At 39.4% G+C, this 15,649-nt stretch overlaps 1 protein-coding gene across 6 annotated transcripts in view; it reads left to right on the top strand.

The window, feature by feature from the left end:
- MAPKAP1 (MAPK associated protein 1) overlaps nucleotides 1-14,563 on the top strand; it is a 164,915-nt gene extending 150,352 nt beyond the window's left edge. For all 6 annotated transcript variants that reach the window (XM_039506739.1, XM_039506740.1, XM_039506738.1 and 3 more), the window contains 2 exons: nucleotides 9,563-9,660; nucleotides 13,057-14,563. In XM_039506739.1, coding sequence (XP_039362673.1) covers nucleotides 9,563-9,660; nucleotides 13,057-13,182 — 224 coding nt within the window. In that variant the 3' untranslated portion in view covers nucleotides 13,183-14,563. The remainder of the gene's footprint in view (nucleotides 1-9,562; nucleotides 9,661-13,056) is intronic.
- Nucleotides 14,564-15,649: the final 1,086 nt, after the last annotated feature.

Here is a 15,649-nt window from a genome sequence, read left to right as displayed (position 1 = left end):
GTGCACACAGCCAAAAACAGGCTGTATCTAAAAATCCAGTCCTGAAAGTCTAGGTTTTTGTCATGGCCTTGATACCACATTATCCTAGGAGGCGTCATATGTCCCTAAACTCGTTTGCATCCAAAAGATCTGCAGTTGGAATGATGTGGGGAGTCTTTGGGGACTGTCAGCACTGCAGAGGTAGCACATGCTGCTGCTGGAAGGGACACTTGTGCCCAACTACAACAAACTGCAACTCCTTCCAGAGAAGTAAGGAGCCAGCAAGAGGATGGCTTGGAGTAGCAGACATTGAAGTAGGAAAGGCTGCGGATGGGAGATAGGAAAAACACCTTTGCAATATTGGAGATTTTGATTCTCTCTCTTTCACATCACAATCCCGACAATTTTATCTACTTTTAAAGGGTGAAAATAATTCTTTTTCTTCTTCCTGAAATCTGCACCTCTACCAGGTCCAGTAAAGATGCCCCAGAATGCATTATTTTAGGGCAATACAAGAGACTTGTGGTGTGACATCCCAGGATGATGCATTCTGGGGCACTCTTAGTGGCAGATCAGTATCTATTGAATTTTAAAAGACCAAAAGTTATTTTAGCAGAGTAAAGGAATGAAACTCACTGTATTTCCTAAGTTTTGCCTGTGATTTTTATCAGCATAGTGATATATGTTTGTAGCAGAGTTTACATCAAAAATTATTCTTGGGGCTTCCTTGAATGAATTATTACAACGAACGAGAGGCTGAGAAAAGATAAGGTTTTTGAGTTCTGCAATATATTTTGTTTCCATGTTTTTATCTCTTGTAACACAAGCGTGCTCCATCTAGTCTTTCAGAAGCGCACTGCAACATATAACAGTGGTTGTACAGTGCCTTGCAGTTAGATTGTGTGAAAACATACTGGATGTTTTATTAAACTGACTGCTCTCTGGAGACATTAGCAGTTGGATTATAATGAAGTTGTTCACTGCACTGCTAGACTTACTTGTCATATCTCTGAACAGAAAGAGATGTTTTTCAAAAACTTCCAACTATGGCCAGTTTTTCATGTTAATGTGGAGTGCTACTGTCAAAGCAGTTTGGTCATTATGATCAGTGTGTCTGAAGATGTATGCAAAAATTTCCCAGAAGTATGCAGGTAACTCACATGCGTACGGTTACTGTGTCTTGCAGAGTATGGAGACCCTACCGTTTCCAGAGAGAATTCTTTGAAAATAGCAATGGGGTATAAAGGGGGTGGGAGGGCAGTATAGCTTCCTTTCCTTTAAACTCAAATGTCTCACTGTCAAGTAAGTTCATGCAGTGAAGATTTATAGCCATACCCCTGTGAGTGGTAAAGGACGTGGAACTTTGGAGATCAAGTTTTTGAATATTTACAGATGAATTTTGGGAGTTGGGGTAAATAGTTGAAACTTCTTATCACAAGTTCACAAAACTTAGGGCTGCATCTAATTAAAGTCAATGTGCAAATATATATTTGTTTTGAAATAGCTTCAATACCTAGTTTGCTGTTAGTGCTGGGTATGTCTGAGAATTGTTGTGTGCCCTTGCATTAGGCTAGCGTTAGTGTCTTATTTCTGAATTAAGTCAGGCCTCTTGAATTCAAACAGAGAGAAGAAGAGGTAATGGCCTTACTAGTTAAACCCAGTACCATTAGAATCTGCAAACACTGTATAAAGTGCTTGTTTAAATCAAGTTCAGTCTGATTATCACAAAAGATTCTGCAGGGTTTGACTCTTGAAAGGAAGCATCCCAGCATTAAGAAATAAGATTTAAACCTTAATAAAGTAGCTGTCATTTTTATAGCTGAAGAGAGCTCTGTATCTCAATTAAGTGTACATAATATAAAGTCTTAAGGAAGCAACATAATAGGTTTAATATAATTATATCCCCTTGCAATAGTGTAATTTAAAGGAAATTTGATTATGTTATTGTCTTACATTATTTGAACACAGGTAAAACTTCAGTGCCACAGACCCTTGCCTATTTTTAAAAAGTGCACTACAGACAAAGTGTGGGTTGTGATCGATGTATGCTGTTGCTGTTTCTGTTAAGGTTTAGGGTTACCAGGTTACCACAACATCTGCAGAAAGAAAACATTGATCAAGCACCGAAGTTTTGAGGGGATTATTAGTTTCAAGAAAGGCCTTTTGGTAGAATTGAGGATAAATTAGTCTGGTAAAACTGTGGTCTCCAAATTGAATGAATCTTTTTTCCATTCCTAAGTACTTGCCAAGATCTGCAGAAATCTGTTTCATTTGCTAATTAAATTCAAACTACTGAATAATGATTCTTTATCATCCTATTTTTTATTAAACTAGAAGGATCGCTCTTGTTAGCTTGAATAGCCTTAATGCTAAGGTGGGTTAAACAAAAGCATTCTGTTCTGTAGGTCACAAATATATTGGTAATTTCAAGTTGTAATTTAATTGCCTGCATTGAACCCTGCAGTTTAAGGTTTTCTTTAGATTCCTATTCCATTGTTGCACTGAGGCTTAACAGAATGTTAACCCGGTAATAGACATACGGCCTCCCCATTCTATGTCTTGCTATCGAGCGGTTCTGCATGACTAGTTAAAGAAGATGGCAAGAAGATTAATGAAAGCAGCCTGATACAGAAGGGGGTAGGTACCTTTGCAAGACTTCTAGCGAGAAGATATTAGAGCTGAACCAGAGCTTGGCTTTTTCTTTATCCTGTGACCTTTGACCCTGCCTTACTGTGGATAGCTGCCAAGAGAGCCGACATTTTGATTGATGTTGCTACACGAGTCAGTCTTTCCCATTGAATTCCACATCTGCACGAAAATAGCTTTTCCAGCAGAATTCATACTGGCTGTAAGTGATAGCCAAATTGATGGCTGAAATGCTTTTATAGAGTTTTCATTTAAAGCTAAATGTATTGGATGTTTTAATTCAGTATCATGTTCCTCCAGATTATATACACTGCATAATATTAAATTAATGATTTTATTGTTGCATTATGAAAGAACTGATTAGAAGACCAACTAAAAACCTTAATAAAAAACATATAGAATATTTTGTTTAAACGAGTGTAAGAGCACCCAGTCAGTTCTTTTAGAACACAGAGTTCTAAACAGCTTCTCACTTTTGTTTAAATGGAATGGAATGTTTGAACGATTTCTTTTAGCCAGTGCATTCTTGCCATGAACATCCTGTGCTCAAACTTGCTGACAAGGTGCTGGGTGCAGATCTATCTAATACCTAGCACACTGGGCCCTGGATCCCTTCAGTGGAGCGAGAGTAATTCCTGGAGCTGTTTTGTGAATGACGTTGCTGTGAATACAATATTGCTTATTTGCTGGTTACCAGAGTTGTGGTCCTTTCCAGGGATAACACAGCACCCACAATACATGATCCAAGGCACTAGCTTTTTGATCAGATGAGCCAGAGGTAGGCTCAGCTGAGAGGAAGTCTTGAGAAGACTATAACTGTAAGAAATAACAGCAATTGTAATTCAACATGGACAATTGTTTGCACCCATAAAATAGCTAGGTAGAGATCTAAATGGGTGCAAGTGCAGGTGTGAATAAGTACACGTGATTTTGTAGTTGTAATTGTGTCTGCAGGACACTGTGGGCTCAAATCATTGGAGGCTAGATGGGGATGTGGCTAAAAATCAGAGCTATCCGTATGCGGCATACTGTAGGTCAGAGGTTGATGCCGCTTTTATTGTACCACTGGCAATGCCAGAAGGTCACCCCATGTAGGGTTGGCATTAATTGCGTAAAGCTTGATCCACCAGAGAAAGTGGCTGGTTGCAAGGCAAATAGGATTTTGTCCATGCCTATGAATTAATGACTGGCCTGGACAACTATTTACTATAGCAAATAATGGAGACTGCGTTTGCGGTGAGCAGTTCATGATGTGTGATATATATCAGGTTATAGTTACGAAGTTATAATATTGTAGCTGTGGATTGTTAATTTAAGGGTAACTCTTTATTAATAGATTCAGCCCTGTGATGTATTAGCGTACGGTAAGATAAAGTCCTGCCTGAGTACAAAATAGAGCTTAGCTTTAACTCATTAAATACATCCGTTATTGAATAGCCTTCTCATAAAAGTACTCTGGAGCCCAATCAGGACGTGCATTGCCTCATCCTTTTAACAAATATGTTTCGTAGCCCTATTAAAAGGGGTCTTCATCTATTCTGTCAAAGCTAGTCTGCTGGGGTTTTTTAGTTTAATTACACTATCCAATTAAAACTCCTTGCTGCATTTTGATTCGCTTCTCCTTGGGCTTGAGTGGATATGACATTTACAAGGCTCGCCTTTCAAGCAGACAATAGTGTGATTGATGAGGTGCAGACGCAATGAAGGAGGCGATTGCCATGTGGAAGCACTGCTTAGTGCATTTTGATTTATTTATCATCTCTTTCCAAAACAAGGTTGCTGGTGAAGAGGTTTTGGGCAATCCTGGGTTCCACCTCAGTTTTCATAGTTCATGCAAAAGCCTTTATTAGATTTCTGCCTTTGATATAATTTCTGAAAGGATAAAAACTGAAAAAATTCCCCATGTGTAAATAGCTAACACAATGTGACTTTAAAATGGTCACATGCAGCACATGCTTAATTGCAGCTCTGCTTTCACGGATCCTGGAGAGGAGGCTTCCACTGTAATAATGTTTCCTTAAACAGACGGTAATGGAATGTAAAGGGCCTGAGTTATGGAGAAAGTGTCTCAGAATATGCAAGTCCCCAAAAGAAATGAATAAACCAGAAAAAGTACAGCTGCCTGTTTAAACTTTGTATTAGTGGGCATCATATTAAACTCCGTTGTCCTCACCTCCTTGTCATGAGGTGTACTTTACAGCAGCTGTGTCGGGTGACCTACTGGCAACTGCAGTGAACAGGGGAAGTTTTGCCATTGACTCCAGTGGGGCAAAGATTTCACCCGTAATTTCTGTTGTTGTCATTGCTTCTGAAATATGACTCTCATTCTAACAGATGCACCTTTCCAGGATGGGTGACTACATCCAGTTAAATAAACTGAAGAGCTGTCCAGATTATTATTCTTATTATTATACTACAGTATTGGCATGTAGTAGCTCCTAAAGGCCCTGTCAGGGATGAAGGCACCATTGTGCTAGGCTCAGATAGTGCATAATTTTAAAAAGAGTAAAATTGGCAGTTGTTGGTAACATCTGAACTCTGGGGGAAAAACATTTCTACTCAGAGTAAAACTGGTGAAAAATTGTTCCTCATAAAAGGGCTTAATGTCTTTTTCTGTCAAAGTGAAAAGCTTCTTTCTCTTATGTGAATGGAAGCAAGATGTATTTTACAAAGCTTTTATACATTTTTCCAAGCACAACTTGTATTTTCCAGAAATTCTAGGAAAAATTTCCCAACCATTGTAAAAACTGAAATTCTTCAAAATTTCATGGCACTACACAGTCATTCCAGGAAATGAAATTTGACAGCATGGCTCAGCTCTAGAATGTGAACAGGATAATAATAGAATGTTCTTTAAAGAGAACATATGTAAATAGCCATTTGTATGAGTCCAGTATATTTTCCTCATCAAACATGAAGGGGATACAATGAAAATGTGGTGGTAATAGTGCTGACTCCTGTTGGGTCAAACAAGCTCTGAACATCTCCCAGGTTTGAGGGATTGGCTGTCCAGACATGAATGCTTAGGGCTCTTTAGTGTTTAACGTTTCATTCGTTTCTCTGGGATCTCAGAAGAAGGGAAGGGAAGGGAAATGCCAGAGATGTTGGGCTGGAGCAGAACATATTCATTTCAACCATATACATTAAAGGGCAGGCAAGGCTTATTTAAAAGAATTGACTATAACCAAGCTGTTCATAGGAGGCCGTGCTATCTGAATTCTACAAGGTACAGTAGAGCTCATTTGTCTTCAGATGTTCTTTATATAGAAATATAAAAATATTGAAATTTGTATTGATCTCTGAATTACCAAGGGTGACATTAAGAGGGTTTAGAACTGTATATCACATATTTAAGTACTCTTGGAAATGGAAATCAATCCATCCCTCACAATTCATAAATTCCATCTGGCCAGAATAGTAACAAAACAAAGTGCCAGTTGATTGTTTCAATGAACTAATATTTCACATCGTGAACAGTATAATGTGGATGTGGAAGCACATGAGCATAATACTGTAATGCAACCTTCTAAAGGAATGTTTTGTAAATCACCTGTCAGAGGATATAAACCCTGGCATCACCTGTATTGCTGATTATACAAATACTTTCCACAAACTAGCCATTAGGTGTTTATTCTAAACTTTGAAGATAACTAGACTTGCCATTTTATTAACCACATATAGCCCCAAATTGCTGGGGTTCCTTTTAGGGGCATGAGACCATTTTGTTTCACTCTTTCTGAAATCAGCGATGTCTCAGTTGGCACTTGCTTTCTGAAGCAGGAAATCAGGCTGCAGCCCTAACTGATGGAGCATGAACGCAATGTGCTGCACCTGCAAATGTTCCAGCCGGCTGCTGTAGTGGAGCAGGCCTCGTGGAACAAGCTGTCGTATGGTTAGGTTGGTAGCTCCACCATATAGTTCTGGTTTGTGTTCTGTGCAGCCCATCACCTTTTGTGCTGGGCTTTCTTATTAATTTTCTCTGTTTCATGGAGAAGCTCAGTTCTTTTTATGGTGTTTTTCAAGAGACCTTCACACCACAACATAAATTCTTTGTTCTCAGGGTAACCAATTACTTGTTTCTATCTTAGCTAACATGCCTCTCTTTAAAATATTACTGAGTGCTTCTAGTGTAGAACAAGGTGATGTTGGGCATAAAAACTAGATCTCTCCTCCTTGTGCTCCTCTAGGAGGATTTGGGGGCAGCCAGACCTCTCTGGGGTGATGGATTGAACTCTGCCTCCTGTTACACAGCACAATAAAAGTGTTATTGACATGTATTGCTCTGTAATTGTCATTGAAAAGGCTGACTCTTTAAAATCCAAAAATAAGTGCTTGAAATAAAGTTCTGTGTTCTGCTTCTGTCAGCTGTATAAATACTGCAGCTGAAAAAAAAGGAATAAATCATGTGTTTAAACAAGAGGTGAGGGGGCTAGGGAAGGTTTCAATGTGACATGGCCTGTTTTCCATATTTCAAGCAAGCCTATTGTCTCACTTATTCTTTTTATTAATATTCTGCCGTACAGCCTTATTGCTTATCATCTACTCTTGTTAATATATTGTAGGACTGCAGGGATTGAGAAAACCATGTTGCTAGTGATTCTTTTAATTCTTTATATAATATGTAGTTTACGCCTCTGCAATACAGAGTTGAAGTAGCAATTTAATGCTGTTCCTTCTCACTGAAGAGATGGGTGCATGTGCGAGAGAGAAGAGATGTTGTGTTTGCAGCTTGCATCTGGGCCCACTGTGCATAGTCACATGTGTTTTGAGAGGAAAAGCCCTTAAATGGGTGGAAGGAGTTTAGGTAATTTGAGCTGGATACAGGGTAAAGATCACCGCCACTCCCGTCCCATTGTTCCCAATGCAGGCTGCTCTGCAAGGAGTTCCATACACTTGATCCACTGGCAACACCATTGCTCCATCCTCAACCTCCTGAATTTCCCCCAGGAGGGCCTCCTGCTGCAGTCCCCTGCTCTCTGCACAGCAGAACGCCCCACTTGCCCTGTGTTCAGACCCGTCCGTGACCATGGGACCGTGGAGGATTTAGCTTCTAAGCAGTCTGTGCCCTCAGACTGTGTGACAGGCCAAGTGAGCAGGGGAAGAATTAATACAGGTTTTGATACATTGCAACTACTTATTGTTTTTAGTAATATTTGGTACCTGGAGGTCACAACCAAGCACTGCTAGAGTACAAGACGGTCCCTGCCCTGAAAAGCTCCTGGTCACACAGCAGGTCAGTGACAATAAAGCCCATGTCCCCTGCTTGCCAGTCCATCACCTACCCACTGACTGTGCTTCCTCTCCCACCACAAAATGGGGCTGAGCAGTCATTTCTGTTTTGTGTTTGAGAATTGTTCAAAGGTGATTTGAACACCCCAGAATAGTCTGTCTACATGGTCACAGCCCACTACCTGGGAGAAAGTACCATTGGGACAGGAGCGAAGCAAACCTAGAATGAGATGTTCCAGGTGGGCTAGTGAATTGACAGTTCCAGGTAGGACCCGTTTCGGTATGTGCTGTGAAGAAGCCTAGCCCATTACCAGCAGTGAATAGAGCCCTTTGGTTTCTGCCATATTTTAAAATTCCAGTGTGTAACATCACCTTATACCATAAAAAGCCATGAAAGTTGATAATTTACAAAGTTATATTATGTCTCTATGAATAGTGTGTGTGTGTGTGTGTAGTTGCACTCTTAGAATGTTAAAAGATGCTGAATTCAGTCCTTAGCAGTAGCCAGCCATGAATGAATTAACATACTGATTAGCCTGTAGCTGAGACTTCCAGCATTTTTAATACCACCAAAGCTTCATTTGTCAAATGATTTAAAGTTTTTTTAATTATTAGCCAATTTTTCAATAGAGAATTTATATTCATGATTAGTGCATCATAATGGTGCTTAATTAACATGCCATGATAAAATACTGAGGTCTCAAATTTGTTGGCCATGGTTTCCTAGCATATATCAGTTGATTTTTGAAGATCTGAAGAATTAGATAACGTAAATAAGATTGCAAATAAGGTTTCCTCCAGGAAAGAGGTGAATTTACAGTAATGTGGCTGGTACGTTATGGATTAGTAACTGACCTTTGAAATGAATAAATTAAATGAAAACTGATGAAAAAGCTTACATACAGGATGCATTGAGTTTTAATTTTGAAACCATTCATGTTCGTATGGTAACTCACTCCTGTGAGTTCTGCCATTAGGACATCTGCCCTGTTCACATTAATTTAAAGGTCACCAGCTTCCGTGCCATTCCACTAGGCCAGCCACAGAGATTTGCCCACCTGCCACCAAAATGTTGCCAGTTGAATCAGTAAAACTATTTTCTTTGGCTCAGCGGGGTAAGGCCTGTCAGTCGGCTGGTACATTAATACGCAGCATGACTAAATTTTGGTTTCAGCTACCCTAGAATAAAGAGCCGTGTTTCTAACTGGGAAGATCTGTTTTGCAATATCATTGCTACCGAATTTTTTTCTTTAAAATTACAGTACTGTTTTATTTAGCCTTAAGCAGCTGGTTTTTTTTATTTTTACAGTGATAATTCTGGGGTTAATTGGCCTTTTATCTTAAATATAACACTTATCTTCTACATGTGATGATTATACAGTGGGTAGTTTCATAAAGGAGTTCTAATGTGGTAATTTAACTGAAATATAGTCTAGGGCTGAATGAGACCTAACTAGCCGTTTGATAGATTTTTGCATTTCCTACAGTGGGGAAATGAACTTTATTGAAAAGAGTTCAGCTGCTCCTGTAAGCCAGCACTTGCCTTAAATTGAAATGACATGAGAAGCCTGTCAGCATTTCATTGCTTCCTTCTGCTGTGCGGATGGTATGCTAAGATCACCATCTGTGATTTTCTTCTGTCGAGCACACAAGCTTTGCTAAAACTTTAGAGAAGTATTGTGAACACTATATTTTTTAATCTTTCCAGGTCATGCAATATTTAAACTTACATATCTAAGTAATCATGACTACAAACACCTCTACTTTGAATCAGATGCTGCTACCATCAATGAAATTGTCCTGAAGGTGGGTACTAACATTTAATATAATCTAGAATTCTAGGTGTTTTATTGTTCATTAGACATGAAAACTGAAAATATTCAGGAGGTTCTCAGTGCATGTGGATAATGCAAAGCTTAAGCCATGCTGAGAGGCTTTTATTTGGTTACCACTGAATTTTCTGGACTTTGTATATTGGATCCATTTTTCAGACAACCCGACAGCAGGCTCAGTGTATGTACAGTATTTTTTGCTATAAGCTCTGATGTAGCTAATAGTCTGGCAGATGTCAATTCTCTGTGGAATTGGATCCTACCAAATTTTTACTTTGTTAGGTAGTTTACCTTTTAGATTTGTGATGTATATTTAAATATTTAAGATACAAATTAACCCTTAAGAAACCAACCATTCCCAGATCCATGTGCCCAGTGTTTTAAATCCTTCTGGAGTTTCTCTGGCATCGATGGATTTTACTAACCAGGACATACAGTGTGACTGCTAAACTTTAACTATTTGCTTCCCATATCCTCCTCAGAATCATTAGAAGATATGTTTGTGCTGGTAGCAATATAACCAGTCTTCAGTAATTCCCCCCTAGAACTTAGTTTCCCACGTAAGCCAGTTTTAAATCCAAGCCATGCAGGATGTGGCCTTGTTCCCAAAACAATACTACCAGGCCCTTGCACTATTCCCTTCTTCTGGGGCAAATATTCCCGGCTGGCCACGGTCTGCTCAGTGCAAGTCTGGTGGGAGGATCCAAAGGGGGTTTTAAGTGACCTTATGTCCCCCACACTGGGGCTAGTAAGGGGCAAGTTGTCTCAGCTTTAAAGTCTGCCTGGCTGGCCAAGAGACAGTTATGGCTGCTGAGGGTCCCGGGCATGGAGATACCCTGGTCAGACTCCTTTTCTTCTCTGAATGCTGGGGGTAGAATACGGCTTTAGGTCATGGGAGGATCCCCCTTTGCGGTGAGAATTCGCAGGGCACTGCCTCCACCAGATTTCTGGTGGCTCTGCACCCAGAACAGCACAAACCAGACACAGCAGGACGGCAGCTCAGTCCCTGTGATTGTTGTTAGGGCCACCATTTGAAAAGTGCCCTCTGCGTGGATGGGTGACTGGGAGCCTAGTCCATGCATGGAAGGTTTCAAGATTTGTCACTTCAAGCACATAAGCAGAGTTGATTAGGATTAAAGAAGTGGGTTATTTACCCACGAAAGCTTATGCCCAAATCAATCTGTTAGTCTTTAAGGTGCCACCAGACTCCTCCTTGTTTTTGTGGACACAGACTAACACGGCTACCCCTCTGATACAAGAATCTACAAGCACTGTATGAACATGGAGTTTAGCTTCCCTGCCCCATGGTGAGGTTGCTAAATAGTTTATTGTTATCTCCATTTTACAGGTGAGTACCTGAGCCCACACAGCGAGCAGTTTATCTAACAGAGAAAAACTTCAAATTATACCTGCAATTAAATAACTGAGCAATAGGAATCAGCTTCACAGCAGTGGTGGCTTAGTTTAATACAAAGCTGAAGGACTGCTTGGCGATAGCGCTCTTTGAACTGCCTGGTGTATACGCACACCAGATGAGTAAAGGGGGGAACCCTAGCATTGCTGGAAACAGGGAACTTATTTAATAGTTGCTTTCAAATAGCTTCCTGCAGCTTCTCAGTGGACTTAACAAAAGGAACTTCCTCTAAGTAGAGATGGGGAATATTTAAACAAAACTTTCACTGCACTTCAGGCTTTTCTTAATAGCCAGTGTTAATATTATTCAAAGATTTCATGAGGACTCTAGTAGAATTATAAACCAGGATTTGACATCCAAATAATTTTCATGGACACAGATTGATTCCAAGTTTATGACTTGAACACAGGATCAAGCAGAGAATTGTAATTCTGGCAGGACAAACTTCTCTCCTTGGTCATTTAACAAATGTTTTCTTTGTATTGAGACATGCACTTGGGAAAACACATTTTTCTACCCCAAATATTTTATGTTTTAAGTATATTTTTTCGTAACCCATTTGCTTTTATAATGACTTGTTATATGAGCAGGTTGATTTACTTTCCGAAACAAACCATCATAATACTGTTGGAAGATTAAACTTAATTTTCTGCAGTCTATTATTTTTGTAGCAATTTACAATTTTAAGTGATAATTTTTATATGCTATTCCCTATTTTTTAATAGTATTTTCTGCGTAAAGGTTATGGAAGTGCTAAATAACTGACATGTGATAAAGCATTTTAGTTAATACCCTAAAATATGGATTTAACTATTTTTTGCACTAAAATTGTGAACTCTTACATTGGAATTTTTATCACTACTTGTCTTAAATTAAACGATTCCACTCCAGAAGTCTTGATATATCCAGGAGTATTCAATATATTTTTGGAAGGCTAAAAGGACAGATGTGATATGGGTAAAATGAATATTCAGGACACAGATCTTATTAAACACAATACTATATTACCTTTCTGTACCTATGTTATAACTTGTTTATATAGAGCATTTTTCTGTTTCATAAATACATTTTCAAGTTAAGCCTTTATTTCTTTCTCATTCTGCAAGCATTAGCAGATGCCAAGAAATCAGACTTCTCAAATTAGGTTCTTTACATGATCAAGTGACAAAGACTGAGGCTTTATTGACCATGAAAACTCGCTATATTTTTATGCCTTAAGCTGTAATATGCAATGAAAGTGAAACACTCTACAGTGCATAAAATTGTGCAAGTTTTAAGCCACAGCGTATTAACCAGCTAATGGCAGACCAAAGGGCATTTTTATCTTTTGATTCTTGCATTAACCTTCCATTAAAATTATCTATGTGATTATCAGAAAGCACTGGAGATAATAAATTTAGTGAATAGTAGGCTTGTTAAATATCATTTAAAAATGCTTTCATCAAGTAATATGTGCCAAAATACATGGAAAGTATGAGATTAGCTGAGTATGCAAACATCATAAAGAGAGAATGTTTTGTATTAAAGCTGATAAACCCTTTTATTGAAGCCTATTAATGTATTAAACCAGCACTGTGAGTCTTCATGACTTACTGCATTCATCTGGCAATTTGGCTAACAAGTGGCAGAACAACAGGGATCAAGTGCTGTGAGCCTGTGCACTTTTATTGTATCTCATGTAGTCATCCCGTCCAGGGATGGTGGAAGGCTACAAGCAGTAACATTGCACAGCCGTTCCTGTAAGGTGACAAGACCGGAGGGTCCGCAAGCCCAAAATTAGAAGAGTACTCTCTTGTCTATGGGGTTTGAATGTTCTGTGCCGTTCCTACCTTGTTCTTTTTGTTGGCATCACTCTGGGGCTGGGTTTAAGTGAATCACTGTTCAGTCATGTGAAGATTTGTGTGTTCTCAGGCCATTCTACCAGAATGAAATGAAATTTTGTTGTGTTTTTTCCAGGTTAACTATATTCTAGAATCCCGAGCAAGTACAGCCAGAGCAGATTATTTTGCTCAGAAACAAAGAAAACTGAGCAGGAGAACAAGCTTTAGCTTCCAGAAGGAGAAGAAATCAGGACAGCAGTAATGTCTAGCCTAGAGCAAAAAACTGTCCACACAATTCGAAGAAGGAGAAACTCCCAACAGCCTGAAACAGGTGGGAGCCAGAACTACAGAGCTCTTGCTGCCAACAGGCAGGAGCAGCCAAGGAAGAGAATCAGGAATACGCAGTTTCTCATGATGAACAGATGACCCCGCTTTGGTTAGGGGAAGTCTCCCTTATGACAAAAACAAAGAGCCATATCAGCCGGAAGGAGGACTGTGACACTTACGATTCCTTTGATTAGAAACGAGGAGGATGTAGGCTGGCATCGTTTAAGAACTATATTATGTACAATCACAAGGAAAGATGTGGTTACAAATTATTTCACAGCCTGATAAAGATAAATTCTATACATCTGTTCTATACACACACGCGCACACACAGGTACTGCTTGTGACATGATCAAATTTCTAAAAATGAAATGTATCCGTTTTTACTATTAATAAAGGTGTAATCTTTCTCCCAGGTTATTTCATGCACAGTTCTTTGGATGGGTAGCGTTAAGCTACAGACTGTTGTCTCGTGTTTGCGTCCAGGGACAGTGGCGCAGTCACTGCACACAGTGGATTCTTGAAGAAATGTTTATACAGCCAAGTCTGGGTTTTTTTCAAGCACATTTAGCAGCTGCATTTTTCTGCTTTGAAGACGTCTTGTTGGAAGTTATTTACCTCCAGTAAACTTTTATTTTGAAAACCATGGCAGCTTTTCTGGAATGGAATGCCAAGAACCTTTCTTCTTGGCGATGGGGTCTCCAGTAATTATGAGTGGCTGAATCAGCAGAGAAATTCCTGCTCATTGGACTGAGTTTCTGGTCTGTCTCTCAGAGAGTTTTCACCTGAGGATTGAGAAATAACTTTACTTTTTCTTTTGTATTAACATTAGTAAACGTTTTATAAATCGAAATGAAGACTTAGTTTGTACTGGGATTTGTAACTGTTCCAGCTTTGCCCATCTCTACAGAGTTGGGTGCCATATTTCTGAGGGTAGTGGGAATTGTAGCTGCCCTTTTGTGTTCATTTTGGTTCGCCAGAAATGTCTTTTATGAATTTCTGTATGTTGTTAAAGATAAGAGCTCTGGGACCCTGTTACTCTCAATTTTGTATCAAGTGGATGCATATGGCTGTGCTAAGAACACTTGGCAGGATTCTGCACGGAAGAATGAAGAAAAACCTCCTCCAGAAATCTGCAACACACACTGATTTCTGCTGGTTAGACCAAATATTTTCTCCATGTTCTATTGCCTTGCAGTGAGATTGACCTGCAGACAATTTAACCTGTTAGAACTTCTTTCTTTGTTTTTGTATTAAAAATTTTTCTCTCTCTGAGCCTTAATGTATAGTTTAGGAATAAACACTAAGGCAGATAATTCTATATTTTGTCATTCGTATGTTGCATTAAAAGTCTCAAATTTCTAAACTTTTCGCTTGTTCCATCAGAAGAACTGTGAATGAAACCCCGCCTGGAAGAGCTGTAGAAGTGTGTTTCTCCTGCTAGAAGCATTCTGATCCTCCTTGCTAGTTGGCAGAAAAGGCCTTTTCCTACCATATTACTTTGACTTTGTGGAGTAGTAATAATGGAAGACGAATGTAAGGGACACTAATCTTTTATAGTCTGGTACTTATGTTTTTAACTCTTTATATGCACAAATGCAGCAAGAAGCAGTGGAGAAGGAAATTGCAAATCATGCAATGGAAATGGTTAATTCAGTTAATTTGAACATTAAATAGTTCACAAAGTGACGTGAACATGCTCTTTGCCAGCCAGTTTTAATTCTTAGAACTGAGCTGTAAAGTACATTGGTACTTGTACCACTGTTGTGCAAGGGCCAGTGAATCAAGTTCTGTTGCTGTCTGCCTAGATACAGTTACTATAAATACGCATTCAGCATGGGCAGCCATTTGCTTTTATTAATACCTCAAGATGCTGAATTCATTAAAAATGTTTAAAATGTCCAGATTTTCAGCCCCCTGTGTGGGTATACAATCACTTGTGTGTACAACGTGACAGTCTACACAGGCAAACTCCATTTGTGCCCACTTGTGTGTTACAGTGGGGTTTGTGTGGGTGTAACTTCCCTGTAAACATGCTGGAGTGAAAAGGTTGCTCATGGAAGTTACTTGCACAAACAGGCTGAGGTCCCTCAGAAAACATGGCCCTAAAATTAAGTTCCTGGATGCCAAGCCCAAAAGGAATCATGTGATCATCCCGTCTGACCTGTGTAACCTAGGCCATAGAACTTCCCCAGAATGGCCACATTGGTCCACAGCTATCATGGCAGTATTGTCTGTGGGTTTATTTTTAGTGGAGACCCTGCACCAACTGTACCCTTGACACCATAGAGCCGTGGCACAGGAATCATGGGTTTGTACCATTCTTTTGCATCTGAATTGGGACAAGCTGGAAAACAGCATTCTCTAGTACAGCCAGTGAACATGGGAAGCAGTTAGCAAAT

The sequence above is a fragment of the Mauremys reevesii genome, linkage group 19 (genome assembly GCF_016161935.1).
Source record: "Mauremys reevesii isolate NIE-2019 linkage group 19, ASM1616193v1, whole genome shotgun sequence".
NCBI lineage: Eukaryota > Metazoa > Chordata > Testudines > Geoemydidae > Mauremys > Mauremys reevesii.
Note: the sequence above shows the minus strand (reverse complement) of the source record. Positions and strands in the feature narration are given on the sequence as shown.